Source organism: Crinia signifera, chromosome 5 (genome assembly GCF_055691185.1).
Source record: "Crinia signifera chromosome 5, ASM5569118v1, whole genome shotgun sequence".
Classification (NCBI taxonomy): Eukaryota; Metazoa; Chordata; class Amphibia; order Anura; family Myobatrachidae; genus Crinia; species Crinia signifera.
The window spans coordinates 30,524,285-30,539,737 of record NC_139221.1 but is presented as its reverse complement, the minus strand read 5'-3'; the positions used below and the strand labels follow the sequence as shown (position 1 = coordinate 30,539,737).

Genomic DNA, 15,453 nt, shown 5'->3' with positions numbered 1-15,453 from the left:
AGCAACCAATCAGATTCTGTCAATAATTTTATTTCCGCTGCTGTTCGGCGAAGACAGGGCGGGCGCTCATGTCATGTGACGTCAGCCGTAACTATCGGGCTGTGCCTGAATTCGGTTTGCAACGAGCAATCCTGAATCTGTCCTGAGTCGCATAGGACCTGGTGCACCGAGAGGTCCTGATTGGCACAACTTCAGCAATGGTGTATAAGCATGCATCTGTATAAGTGTTTCCTCCCACGTTGTCACCTGTGCGCTGGGAACGGCTGCCTGCCTGGCCGAGATTATCCACAGTTATGGAAATGCAGTAAAGCTGCTTAATGTGCAATCTGTGCTAAAGGTTCCCTTATTTTTACTTGTTGGCGAATTGCAGAGTGCTCAAATGTCTTAAGATGCTAAAAATACTCTTTCCAATATAGCGCTTAGCCTTTTCAGCAGAAAGCTGCACAGAAACCTTGTAAATGGCAATGTTATTAGCATTACTGAAAATGCGCAATGAGCGCTGGAAATGTCACTGTGTTATTTGCAAGCGCTTATGGTATTTAGTGAACTTATGAAGCTTTTAGAAGTGTTTTGTTGTGAATTGTTGGAGTACTGTATGATGGATATGTTCTACTTTCATTTCTGTTATTTTACTAAATAAGCAGCTTGTGTGTGTGTGTGTGTGTGTGTGTGCGCGCGCGTGTGTTACAGCTTTGTTTTTCTGTGCTGGGTTTAAAAAAAAAAAAGTTGCAGTGTAATGGGTATATTTACTAAAGTGTGGGGATGCTGCTCATTGCAACCAATGAGATTCTGGCTATTATCTTCTGTAAGGTGCTAGATAAATAAGGATATCATTGGTTGCGATAGGCAGCATCTCCACCTTTCAGAACACACACTTTAGTAACTATATCCCTAACTGTTACAAGGTCTATGCATTGTGAGCCTCGTTCTCTGCGTTCTGAGCCTGATTCCATGAATTGTGAACCTGATTATTTGCATTGTGGGCCTGATTATGTTCATTGTGGGCCTGATTCTGTGCATTGTGGGCCTGATTCTGTGCATTGTGAGCCTGATTCTGTGCATGGTGAGCCTGATTCTGTGCATGGTGAGCCTGATTCTCTGCATTGTGGGCCTGATTCTGTGCATTGTGGGCCTGATTCTGTGCATTGTGAGCCTGATTCTGTGCATGGTGAGCCTGATTCTGTGCATGGTGAGCCTGATTCCATGAATTGTGAGCCTGATTCTGTGCATTGTGGGCCTGATTCTGTGCATTGTGGGCCTGATTATGTGCATTGTGGGCCTGATTCTGTGCATTGTGGGCCTGATTCTGTGCATTGTGGGCCTGATTCTGTGCATTGTGGGCCTGATTATGTGCATTGTGGGCCTGATTCTGTGCATTGTGGGCCTGATTCTGTGCATTGTGGGCCTGATTCTCTGCATTTTGGGCCTGATTCTGTGCATTGTGGGCCTGATTCTGTGCATTGTGAGCCTGATTCTGTGCATTGTTGGACAGATTATTTGCGTTATGGCTAGACTTTTTGCATTGCTTCTGATTTTTTTTGTATTTTAGCTTAATTCTCTACGTATGTTGTGGCCGGATTCTATGCTTTGTGGTCAGATACTATGCTTCGTGCACCTAATTATTTGCGGTGTGGGTCTGATTCTATAAATTGTGTGCCTGATTCTTTGTGTTGTGGTTCTGATTCTATGCATTCTAGCCTAATCCTGTGCGTTTTGAGGCTGATTCTATGCATTGTAGCCTGATTCTGTGCAATGGTGATGATCCTATGCATTATGGCCTTATTCTGTGCATTGGGGCCTGGTAATGTGTCTTGTGGCCTGGTAATTTGTCTTGTGGCCTGGTAATTTGTCTTGTGGCCTGGTAATGTGCCTTGTGGCCTGGTAATGTGCCTTGTGCCCTGATTCTGTACCTTGTGGGCCTGATTCTGTGCACTGTGGGCCTGATTCTGTGCACTGTGGGCCTGATTCTGTGCACTGTGGGCCTGATTCTGTGCACTGTGGGCCTGGTTCTGTACCTTGCAGGCCTGATTTTGTGCTTTCCAGGCCTGATTTCTAATTGCACATACATTAGATGCCACATCTTCCAAGTTTTAGCAAGCTGCTTTCGCCATAGAGAACGTGCATATATCTGGGCCATGCTGAGTGAGATTTCACATTCTAGGGAGAAGTTCCAATGACTGAACACAATTGTCCTAAAGGAAGGGTAACACAGTGCTTGTACAAATCAGCAATAATTGCTTAATTACACACGGGGAGATGTTGCTGAGCGATCTGAGCAATGTAGATCGCATATACAAACCATATCCACCATCTACTGTTTCCTGCCACGCTGTATGTGTTTCTGCAGTATGTGGTTGTCTTGTAATTTCCAACTCGCTGAGGGGTAGATGTATGAAGCGGTAATAAGGGAGGAGCAGTGAGCCAGTGGAGACCATGGCAACCAATCAGCTGCTGTGTATAATTTTATATTATGCAAATTATAGATGTTACTTTAGTGCTGATTGGTTGCCATGGGCCACTTCTCCTCTGGCTCCTTCCTCATCCCTCATCACTGCTTCATACATCTACCCCGCAGTATCCAGATGGCTGGCAGTCAATGTCCATACCTCCCAACAGTCCCGATTTTATCGGGACAGTCCCGATTGTCAGGGCCTGTCCCGATGTCCCACCCGCGGGTGGCAGTGTCCCGCGGTGTGGGGGGGCTGTTGGGAGTCCCCCCTGTCAGCTGCTAAGCATCGGGGAATAAACGCTGTGCGCATGCGCACAGCGTCTATTCCCGCAGCCAGGGGACTGGGGGCATGGCTAGAGGCTCACAGAGCCTCTGGGTCATGCCCCCATAGCGGCAAAATGGGGGCGTGGCCTCGCGGAAGAGACGCGAGTATAGGCCACACCCCTAAATTAGGCCACGCACCCGAAAATTTCAGCGCGCCTCCGGCGCGCAGGAACAACGCCCCGCTTTCAAGACTTCGAAATTTGGGAGGTATGAATGTCTAGGTTCCCAGTCAATAGGTGATCATTTAAATGTTGGAATTTTTCATACTGTATCATCCACAGGGACCCCCCGTTTTGGAGTGGTAAAGCCAGCAGGGTCCAAGTGCTTAGGTGTCAATATTGACACCAAAAAAGTAAAAACTCACGTTGACCTATTCCTTGTGTTGGTCTTTTTTCCAACTTATACAATCTATACTAACCCCAACTCCCTCACTTTCACAAAAGCTGGACTCCTCTCTAAAGTGGGAAGTAAATGCCTAGAATTACAGGTTAATTTCTATCTATATTTGTCATCCTCCGATTCCTGCAGTCTACGAACCTCACTCACTCCCCAAACAGATACGTATGCACACACCTGTGACTCGCTGCTTTCCAATACCCAGTTATCATCCTCGCTCCATAGCTTTAGAACCCTCCTCTAGCAACTCTCAATTCTGGATTCCGACTGTCAGAATTTCTCGACAGTAGGAATCCAAGATGTTTTGCTTTCCTTCCGAAAGGAACTCAACAGTCGGTATTCAATGTACCAACTGTCATGTGTCGGAAAGTCCTCAAATTGGCAAAAATGGCTGCGGATTGTAAAAAAAACAACCGTGAATTTGACATTCTGGGGCCTTTCCAACAAAACAGATCCGACTTGTTTTAAATTAGGATCTGTTTTGTCAGAAACTGCCTTCAATGTAGCATTGAATAGGCGACGGCTGCTATTTCCGCCAGCGGAAATAGCATCTGGGAGTGGATACCCCCCTTAGACCCCCCCCCCCCTCCAGAGGTGTATGTTGCTATATAGACTAGTCCAGAACTTTGTTCTCCTACTTTTCCCCTCCCAATGAGACTGGAAGCTCCTCAGGGGAGGAGCCTCTTCCATAAAGTTTCTCCAAGTATTCATCACTATTCTATACTGCTCCATCTACTGAGACTTCTACATGTTGTGAAGTTCTGCACAGCCAGTGGGAGCAGAGCCCTCATGTGATTATCCTTCCCTCACCGATACCACCATCTCCACCTCTCTACAGCGGCACCTATCCTTTGGGTTCTGCTATGTGGTCATTGTGACTCCTGATGCAGCAATGTACTGTATCCAACCCTTGTCTATGCTCTGCAATGTTCTGTACTGTAAGTCATTGGTTTTCTTGTTGTTCATGCTGTTCCTGTTTATGTAAGGTGCTGCAAACCCCTTGTGGTACCGTCTAAATAAAAGATATTAATAACCTGATATATTCGCATATAGCAGCATCAGCTTTGGTGCAAGGGGCAGGCAGGGGAGAGCTGCAGGAAGGCTTTGGGGCCCTTGCCTGGCATTACACACTGTTGATTTCTCTGGCTCATTGTGTCCCCTCGGATTTATGTGCCGCTGACAGAGCTCTCAGAGTGATGTACTGGGTTCTGGCCAGCAGTTCTGCACAGTAACTCTGTGTCTCCGGCCTCAGCGGCGTCCCCGTTCCTCAGCGAGTTGTTAGACTGAATATTGCTTCAGCCATCAGTCTGCCGAGCGTACAATGTCTTTATATATTAACTGTGTATGTTTAATCCCGACAGATTCTAATTGAATTAGAAACTGCACTTTTAGATGATGAACCACATTGGTACAAGCTACAGACGCATGACGTGTCCTCATTGCCACTCCCCCACCCGTCTCCATTTATGCAACGGAGACAAATGCCCGGAGAGAGCCCAACCAGAAAATTGCAAAGTAGGTTTTTCCTCCTTCTTACCGATCAGTCTGTGTGTGATACTGTACCTGCATGAGTATTCAACAAGAACTCTATCCCACCTGTTACATGCAGCCACTTCCATCACGGTCTACAGCAGTGATGGCTAACCTTGACGCTCCAGCTGTTGTTGAACTACACATCCCAGCATGCCCGGCTACTGTTTTGCTATTTGGCCATGCCAAAACTGATGCAGGGCATGCTGGAATGTGTAGTTCAACAACAGCGGAAGTGTCAAGGTTAGCCATAACTGGTCAAAAGTCAAAGCACAAACTTGGAACACAATTAAAGGTACAATTAAAATACAATTAAAGGTACCTATGAAACCTTCAGCCAGTAATGACTGAGATCTGCTGCAGAGAGCGGTTTGTAAGCAGCAGGGGCACCAAGAAATGGGGATACGGTCCCGGTACTGTAGCAGATTGTGCAGGGAGAGAGAGGAGATTGCTGTGTTGCTGGGCTGCAGAGGGCCCAGAGTGCCACAGTCTCCTCTGTCTCCCTGTAAGTGTTACTGAGGTGGGAGGGCTGGAAGGGTACACTGCCTGTACAAATCGGCAATAATTGCTTAATCGTAAAGGGCCTACACACTGGGAGATGGTGCTGAGCCATCTGAGTAATGTAGATCACACAGCGCTGTTAAGCGATGTGTCGGCGCTGTGTGCTGAGAGATCTGTCAGGGCCAGTGTTCTCCGGTGAGAACACTGGCCCTGACCAGTGATCAACTAGATTTATCCACCATGCTGGATCCCAATTGCCGGGGGTTAGCGACGAGCGCGGCCGCGTATCACTACGGCCCCTGCACACGGAACAATATAGTGGCATTTTCTATGCGATCTAGAGAGATCTCTTAGAAATTGCCCTGTGTGGGCCCCATTAGTGTTTAAACACCCTGTAATTCAAAACCATAAACAATGGTTCAGCTTTTTATAATGCAAATATTTCCATGGTGAAGATTACATTTCTGTCGTTTGTTCAGGAATTATTTTATGCAGTTCATCATATTTCTCTTTTCTTTGTATTCAAACAAGGTTATAACATAAAAACAGTTTTCATTTGTTTGACAGTTATTTACTAATGATGTACAAGGGATATTGTAGATCTATGTTGGTTATTCTTTAAGTCATATTAAAATAAATAAAGTGAAGGAGTTTTCTTACCAGTAGACCAGATCTTTGGGAGGCCTTCACGTTCCCAGCCGCTGTGTATTAGTTCATGCTCTTAGCCGCCAAGTCTGATGTTCTTCTGTGACCAATCAGCGCTTGGGTACATTACCGGCCGCGGGGTGTAAACTCCCCTCGCCGTTGGTGGCAGCAGTTACACAGCCGCTGAGATGGCGAATATCTCCCTACATCTGGCATCGGTTATTGTGTACAAATAGATTTACACTTATACATCACAACATCCGTTACAGGTCTGTCCACGCTATTAACGTCCGTTCTCCAGACCCGGAATACATAATAAAAAGCTGGGATGTCCCTATACCCTCTGACACCCAATGCATATGGAGACCCTTTCCCCGCACCAGCAGAAAATGGGTTTCATCCCCACCCGTTTTTTAATCACTTTGTGGGTCTCGGTTCGGCCCAGATCCACTAGTGACATCACTGTTAGAATCGCTTTTGCTGGTCTAAACCTTTCACGCACGATTTCCGTAAATTCAGTCAACAGTTTTGTAACTTTAGGATCCATTATTGTTGTAACGTTGTTTTTCACACAATCAATGTGCTCAGTGCTTTGATTGTCATTGTATGCTGTGAAATACAAGTTTTTTGTTTTGCATGTATCATTAGCATCAAGTCTGTATACACTGGGGCTAATGCAGAGCGAAAACTGCACCAGCTGGTATAGCGTTACCCTTTCTGGGTTGCCCAAGCATATAGATTGTGTGTGTGTGTGTGTGTATGTCTGGACACAATATGAGCGTCGATCTAATGTTTCAGAGCAGATGGTCCTCAAAGTCTACCAACAGTTCATGTTTTCCAGGCCACCTGTGGATCTGTAGAATGTGTCCGTTAGGATTGAATGCACCGTGTTTGAAAATGTGACAGTTAGTAATGACTACATCTGTGCAGCAGCTAGGTGACCTGGGAAATGTGACAGTTAGTAATGGCTACAGCTGTGCACCAGCTAGGTGACCTGGGAAATGTGACAGTTAGTAATGACTACAGCTGTGCACCAGCTAGGTGATCTGGAAAATGTGACAGATAGTAATGACTACAGCTGTGCACCAGCTAGGTGACCTGGGAAATGTGACAGTTAGTAATCAGTACACCTGTGCACCAGCTAGGTGAACTGTTGGTAGATCTGTTGGTTGAACTTGAGGACTGGTTTGGCCAGCCCAGTGTTAGAGGGTTTTTTTTTATAAAATTTTATAGAAACTGAAAAATAATGAACAAAAACAAATGGTTAAAAGCATTTCTGTAAGTGTGTGTGATGTACACTTAATGTAATCCCAGAGCTCAGTGCTGCTGGACCGCATTACACACAACAATATGTGCACAGTTTGGACATTTTAGCAAAAGCAAACTCTGCATTAGCTTCATTATGTATGTGCAGGGTAAATACTGACTGCTTTATTTATACACTGCAATTTAGATTTCAGTTTGAACACACCTCACCCAAATCTAACTCTCTGCACATGTTACATTTATCTCACCTGCAGTTCACATGGTTTTGTCCATTAGTAAACCAAATGTGCTTTGCAATCCAACCCGAATCACCCACCAAATGGGCTTTTCAAACCAACCTGAATAACCCCCGCAGTACGCTGCAATCATTGCTTGACTGTAACAGCCTAGATCCCTGATCCCTATAGTAACAGTACTGTCAGTATATCCTTACGGTTTTCTAAAAAGTGTTCTGTTTTTACTCGTCAAGCTGTAGAACAATTGCCAGCCCAGGGTATACTGACAGCACGTCCACTAATAATCCACATTCGCTGCTCTTTTACCTCTCATTTCCTAAGCTCCCATCACTGGCTGTGTTCTTGTACTGATCTGTGAGCTTTAATGGATCAAACAGGTGTAGCCATAGTCCTGGTAGGGTTATTGGATGCAAACATCAGGTGAAGCCATATGGACGGGGATTCTGCCACCTGCAACAGATTTGTTCATGTTTTCTACACTTTAACTATAAGCCTGGTTCAGACCTTTTAGAAGGGCTGCAATCTTTGCAGATGGAGAAAAATATACTGCACTGCAGGTGGGGCAGGTGTAACATGTGCAGAGAGAGTTAGATTTAAGGGTAAGGGTGCAGGGCTAATTTTGGCTGCTAAAGGAGCCAATACACTGCTGCGATGTGTCGCAGCAGTATATGGACCATCCGACCCTCCTGAGCCTCCCAGGACCTTCCCAGGTGGCAGGATCACATGCGATATATTGTATGCTCTCCTTTCACATGCAATATATTACATACGAGTCAGAGGTCGGACCGGCTCCAGGTTTGATCTATTCTCCCTCTATGGGGGTTGTGGACCCCCCACAAGGCAGAATATCCCCTGTCAGTCGGGATCCCCCCCCTGTCGGAGCACCGGCAGTCAGGATTCCAATGTCGTTATACTGACTGTCGGGATCCCGATTGTCGGGCAGTCATCCGGCACCCGGTTTTGTCCGTCTGCAAACATTGCAGCCTGGCTAACAGGCGTCACATAGGCCTCGTATGTATGTTGTACATTGTTCTTTACGATCTACATAGCACAAAACCCTCTTAGATCCTGGTTCCTGGTCTGCATGGATATGACATGTTCTTTTTCCATTGTTGTAACTATTTTGATTTTACCATTTTCAGGAACGCTACGGTATGCAGCAGGGATATGTAACATTGTAGCTTCAGTTCTAAACTGATCTATACTGAAAGTATGCAAAATATTAATTTACGCTTTAGCAATATCATCTATACAGTATGTATATAGATGCTTTGGTATCATTAAAAACAATGTGATTTGTAAAGACATTTGACATGATTGTAAATATTTGGTAATATAATCTCCCTGCTACATATTTAATTTCATAACATTCTCCCCTTGCAATCCGTTCATATCGATATTTGTTTTCCAGATAAAGGCCCATATTCATATAATTCAGGTAACTCCAGCATGCGAGAGATTCATAATGCATGTCTAGCATATGCGCGGCGTGGTATAATCACAGCGAGGGGCAAGGCTATACCACATCGTGTCCATATGTCTGTTATTGTTCAAATACCTACTTGCCTGTAGTTATCCTTGCTTGCTTTGAACCTTGATACACATCTTATCTGAATTTACAACGAAAATCATAATGTTGCTTTGTATTTTAGGCCTAAAACACAATCTAGGAGCTCATAAAAATTTTTCCAAGACATTTAATAAAAAAAATGTAAACAATAATTCAGCTTTCCTTAATCGTTCAGCACTACCTGATCGTTTAGCTCTTCCTGATAATTCAGCTCTCCCTAAAGTTTAGTTCTCATGATCGTTTACTTTCCCTGATTTAGCCACCAACCCCCGTTCATTGCAATTTCTACAAGTTGCTGCAATTTGCTTGGCTTCAGACCTTAATAAGGCCCAACAGTGCCCACAGTGGGGTTCTAAGCATAAAAAAACTAGTCCGTTAGCTGCTTGCAAGTTTCTGTGCTCTGCAAATTTCCATTTTGGAATCCTTTAACAGGGATATTTCAGACAAGCATTTCCAAATATTATAAATGAACTAAAAATAACACAGTTGTCTCCTACTCAATCACTGCACTACAATATATAAACTAAAGAAGTACACCTACTTATAACTAAACAGACCTGTCTGAATTACCCCTAAATCTACAAATGCAATGCTATATGAATGTAGAGGTCGGGGGAAATTTGCTAAGATGGGAGTTTTATCCCAGATGGGATTTCGCTATGGGCAACCAATCAAAATCTTCTTATTTATTTAGCACCTCCTACAAGATAATAGGTAGCATCTTATTGGTTGCCAATAGCAACATCCTATCTTGAAATACAGTAGAAATCCCATCTTAGTAAATTTCCCCCGTAGACTAGTAAGATCCAATGATCATATCCTGCTCATCGGATGTGACCAGAGCTAGATAATCTTAAATATTCTTTTGGGAATGTAACAAAGATCTGTTTTATATAAAGCAACTTTTCTTTCTGATTGAGATGCCCTTTAACAGTGATTTTGTTTTTACTTAAATTAATTATATAAGTCTTTAAAAGTGTATTACATAATAGAAAAAAAAGCAATGTGAATTAAACAGGTCTCAACGGTAAATAATTGTAGGAATAGTTTTAATGATTACTCATCACGCACAATACAACTTATGCTGTATATTGGAATAAAGAACTTTTAACTTTAACAACTTAATATATATATATTTGAATGTATTTCTATATTATATTTTTCTAAGACATTTAATAAAATCTATAAATTGATAAAACAGAGAAAGTAGTAGTTTGAGCTAAAGTTAATGAATATGATTTTAAATTCAGCGTTACTGTCTGACTTTTTTGAGTATTTGGGGTTTATTTAGTAAAAGTCGATTTTGGTCGATAATTATCGATTTAAAATAGATATTAATCGATGTTGGACACACATTTACTGACATTTAAAAAAATATAAAAAATTCAATACTAATACCAGTACTTACTTCTAATAAAATAATAGTCTGTACCATACACAAATTAAAGCAGGCATGTCCAAACTATGGCCCTCCAGCTGTTGTGAAACTACAAGTCCCATCATGCCTTGCCACAGTTTTGCTATTAGGGAATGCGAAAGCTATGGCAAGGCATGCTGGGATGTGTAGTTTCACAACAGCTGGAGGGCCGCAGTTTGGACATGCCTGTATTAAAGTATTAAGTATTGTATAAAACACTTTTGCTTTGAATTAGTGTTTCTGCTCAGAGTTTTGTTTCGGTTTTGTTTGTTTATCTCTGATAACAGGTGTGCACTGCAACCCTACTAATATTATATACTGTATATATGACTGTCCCTTCCCCAGTAAACCCTCCAGTTGTAGTTATTAGCATTGAGCTGTGTGTGTTATGAACATCCTTGGTTTCCCTGCTATTAGAGGAAATGACGTTTGAAGAGCTGCAACTCATTGACAATTCTTTGCAGGATCCAAAAGAATAAGTGACAGTGAGGTGTCTGATTATGACTGCGATGATGGAGTTGGGGTCGTGCCAGGTAAGAAGTTTACACCTATATACAGATGTGTCCTCCTTCATCTTTACAGATGTAGCCCCTCTCGTCCCCTCTGGTGAGCGCCGGCAGAGAAGGACTCCATTTAAACTGGGACGCGTGTGCACCTCGCGCGTACGCGTGTCCCTGTCTTCGACGGCGGCACAGTGCGTCCCTGCTCGTCTCCACTTCAGGAAGACGGACAGGGTTAGGGGGGGGGGGTCGGGGCGGCAATGGGGACCGGCGGCGGGGGAGGCAACGAGGACCAGGGGGAAGCTCTGTCTCCACGGTGCTCGCAAGTGTCTAGTGCACGCGCGCCACCTGGCGGGAGCTAGCTGCCAGGATGACAGGAGCTCCATCTCCATCAGTTCCACCAAACAGCCCTTCTTGGCACGCCAAGTCCTGTGAGACTCCGCTAACGCAGGGCATTTGCATACCTCCCAACGTCTGTTTCCCAGTGTGCACGGGAAAGGGGTGTGGCCTATACTACCTGCCCGGCCACGCCCCGTTTACGCTGCTGTGGGGTCGTGCCCAGCAGTTTCCCAGCCCCTCCAGCTGCAAGCACACAGCGTCTATTTATGGGTGAAGGGGGGGACTCCCAACTGCCCCCCCACGCTGCGGGACACTGTCGGTCCCTGGAGGGACGCGGGACCGTCCCAAAAAACCTGTGACGTTCCCGCGATAAGTGGGACAGTTGGGAGGTATGCATTTGCGTATTACTTACTGAAAATGCATCTTAGTCACAATGCAGTGTGAATAGGATGCACAAATGCACAGACTGTGCTGATTCATTTGTTAAGTGACACTTGTATATCTGGGTGCGACTGAGTCTCGGAATCTGTACACAATGGGCTACAAATTAGCAGCCGCAGCGTTTCCACAATACACATTCTGTTCTGCTCTGTATAAAGACTCAGTCACATAAATCATACAAGTGAGCAATCAGCAGAGTATCCTTGTGCGTTCTAAATGCATTTTCAGCAAAATAAGACACCCAAAGTTGCACAGGCCCTGCCCGCGTCTTGCGCGTTATGGTGTTTTGAGATACATCTGTAATACCCGTAATGTATATAACATGTAAAACCCCAATCTCTATAAAGCACCAAACCTTAGAACATATTGGGGGCTATTCAATCCAGCCAGATATTTCCAACCCTCAGAAATATCATCCGTTTTTCGCATAGAATAGATCAAATTCTTTTTTTTTTCCGACTCCAAAATATTGTGTTTCTGGCCTCAGCCTCATATCTGATATGGTCATAACAATGTTTTTTTTTAGGATTACAAAGAACTAGGTAAATACTTTGCTGTAAATTCATTGCAACTTCCATCCGTTCCATTCTATTGTCTTACAGATTTACGGCACAACGGTCGCGATATGCAAAGTTCAACGTTATCCGTTCCAGAGCAAGTCATGTCATCGAATCACTGTTCCCGGACAGGATCGCTTAATGTAGATAGTATAGGAAGGACGAGATCCTGGTCTCCTAGTGTTCCGCCTCCACAAAGGTATTCCCTGATGTTTAAGCCAGAAAAATATTTTTTTTTTTGCATTTATTATCCTATTTATGTGAATTTTTGATGGTTTGGTTCTATCTACGTAAAAAGATCTACTGTATAAAGCATATTGCTCTTTCACCATCGGCATTGCCATTATAAACTAACTGTGCACCTGGATGGTGCTCCTCTTTCTTATATTATATACATTTTTGTGCATACTGTAGGTACGTCATGGATGAAAATCATTCATTGTCCGTCACCTTACGTGTGTCACTAATGGGTGCAGGGTGAGTGGTGTATACAGACCCATTGGTACAGCAGGAAGGACAACGCCACACACCCTGCACCCACAGTTAATATTTACCTGCCCAATGGTGCCACAGAAATAAAATAGATAATGACCATGCTCCCACAGATTGGCTCTGTGCCAGAGACTTCTGACCAGGGCCAAAGCCAACTTAGTACATGTGTCAGTAAGTGAAAAGGGGGATGGGACAGAGACTGGTCATGGGCTCGCTTCTCTTTTAATATGGCTCTGTCCATCATTATTTGTTACCAACAAACATTTTCTTGTATGTTCCTGGCATTCTAAAGATATCTTCCCACCAAGCCTTACCTTACAAAGCTGAGCAACCATTTCCCACCTCGGACCCAAGGTCCATGGCTGATTAGACACTAGTACGATATATTGGTAGTGGGACGGCAGGTGTGTACTCCCGCTGTGTCTGTGAACGATGTCATTCACTGACATATCTTGCTGTGTGTTTATGGATGACTCACCAACTGCCTGTACGCTGGCTGCAGGGACTGACCTCATTTGATGGTGCCCACCCAGGCATATCGAGCAGCCGATTGGAAAGTGTATATGCTTCCCAAATCTATAATTTGGCACATCGATTGGCATAGTGTGTATCCAACCTAACACTGTATGATCGACTCATTGAACTCGCCCTCGGGCAGAGGCGGAACTACCATTGGTACAGCAGATGCAGTGCACTGATGCCCCTGAGGACCAAGGAATACACTGCTTCCCCTGCCTCTTCCTGTCGCCCTCTGCCTCTCCCTGTCACCCACTGTCATGTTGCACATTGTGAACTTGGGTTGGGGTTGAGGAGGCGGACTCAAATTAGATTTGTGCACCTGGGCTCAACCACCCACAAGTTCCACCACTGCCCTCACGAGTATGTTCGAGTAAGTGTGGCTACATTCCGCATTTGTAGTTCCGGATGGGATATAACGAACGAGGCAGGGGGATCGAGGGTCAAGCTTAGGCTACGGAGCATAGATTAGAGCTACTGCTTGCAAAAGAATACAAAGTTGGTGGAGACAGTTGGAGCAGGTTAGCAAAGACCGTGGGCACTGCAGCAGAGTATAAGTGTCGTTCTGTTGTACAATCTCATTTGCCTGCACTCTGGGAGGATGGTTATTGTGATCGTTTAAGCCTGTATTCAGCCGATCAATTCATTGCAAACTAGTGACATCCCTGAGGCATCCAGCATCTCAATAATGTCACCAGCCCCTCATGAATTGTTAGGCTGCTGCCTCATGCATATTGGTGCAGCACACAAAATGGCCGCCTGAGCAATCTGCAGGCAACGACGTCAGTATGAAGTCGTTGTAGGTACAATATGAAAGTGTGTGTGGTGGATGAGAAAGCTATGCAGATCATTGTTTTGGAATTAACAAGTTCTCATTCTTCCAGTAGGAGTATGGAACAGGGACCAAGTGGGACAAGATCTGGCCCTACACATCACAATTTCATGGGCAGAACGGAAAGACATCGTGTCGTAGATAACCACTACTCCCCTGAGAGAGAAAGGTAACTAAAGAACATAGCAGAACCCTTTTACGGGGAAATGCCAATGTAGTGAGGTCTAGATAGCAAGTAGCTTGACCTATCTGATACAGCCTATGCCTTGATGTTTTTTATTTTTACCTATATTGTAGTGCCCCATGGACCGTATGTTCATCAGTATACTGTAGAAAAGTATGTTTCAGTACAAAGAGCGTGCCTTCGCTTTCAGTCAATGGAGGCTATTACTTTGTAGACATTGTTCATAAGACTGGAGTCTGTACATTGACCATGGAAAAGTGAGCGCATAAATGAGTTTTTATAAGGAGCCTCAGTCACACTTTCCTCGTGAACCGCTGGCTGCTTTGTTATGACTATACACAATGGCCGTCTCCACAGCTTATACGTGATAGGTGCACTTGCTTGCTTACTCCCCCTAAAGTTTGGGAGAATCTTAAAGTTTGGGAGAATCTTAAAGTTTGGGAGATATGCCAGGCTCTTGGTGGAGCAGAGCTCCCTCAGGGACTTGTTGACACGATACGTTTCATGGCCGCACGTCCTCCTGCGCAATGACATGACTTGCATGGGAGTGAGGCCGTAGTGATATGAATCGCTTTACCAATCCTGTCAAACTTTACACTTCGACCCCCCCCCCCCCCCCCCCCCCCTCAGGGATTTACCTGAGCTCAGGTCCAAAAAGTGGTGAGCATGACTCTATTTTGTCAATACCTAAAATGCCTGTCTGGACACACTGTAGCAATTGTTTATTTTACACTGCACAAGCCATCCGCCTGTCAGAGTACCGGTGGTCGGGATTCCAATGTCGATATACTGACCATCAGAATCCCGACTGTTGGCCGGGATTCCACACTCGTCTTGTTTAGAAGTCTAGCTCTGATCTGTACTAGAGCCTCATCTGACCTGAGGGTGACATGCAAACAGTTATATAATGTCATCAGTTGAAATGGTCACTTCAAAACATAAATCCTGTCCTTTACCTACAAACAAGGAGGCAGCCATTTTGTACTAGCTACTGTGATGTCTCTCATACTGTGAATTGATTGGCAGAGCTTCATTCACATGTAGAGCATTAGTGCAGCCCACACAATGGCTGCCTCCACTGTATATAGGTAACCAAAAGGCGTCACAAGGGGGTGTGGGTCTTGTGTCATCCTCGGAAGGGATAACACCAAAATGTCAGGTTCTCCGCAGTGACAGTAGACGAGTGCTGGAGTGTGATATTATCCTGCAGCTCCCGGCTCCGGTCATTGAGAAGTATCCGGCATTATAAGCTCAAGTG

The 15,453-nt window shown here is 44.6% G+C and overlaps 1 protein-coding gene across 48 annotated transcripts in view; it reads left to right on the top strand.

Annotated features, from left to right (window-relative positions):
• RIMS2 (regulating synaptic membrane exocytosis 2) overlaps positions 1–15,453 on the top strand; it is a 558,076-nt gene that overhangs the window by 362,045 nt on the left and 180,578 nt on the right. For 32 of the 48 annotated variants that reach the window (XM_083186889.1, XM_083186886.1, XM_083186899.1 and 29 more), the window contains 5 exons: positions 4,531–4,684; positions 8,759–8,785; positions 10,799–10,867; positions 12,217–12,370; positions 14,064–14,180. In XM_083186889.1, the coding sequence (XP_083043015.1) occupies positions 4,531–4,684; positions 8,759–8,785; positions 10,799–10,867; positions 12,217–12,370; positions 14,064–14,180 (521 nt within the window). The remainder of the gene's footprint in view (positions 1–4,530; positions 4,685–8,758; positions 8,786–10,798; positions 10,868–12,216; positions 12,371–14,063; positions 14,181–15,453) is intronic. The other 16 variants (XM_083186897.1, XM_083186890.1, XM_083186914.1 and 13 more) reach the window with 3 other exon arrangements.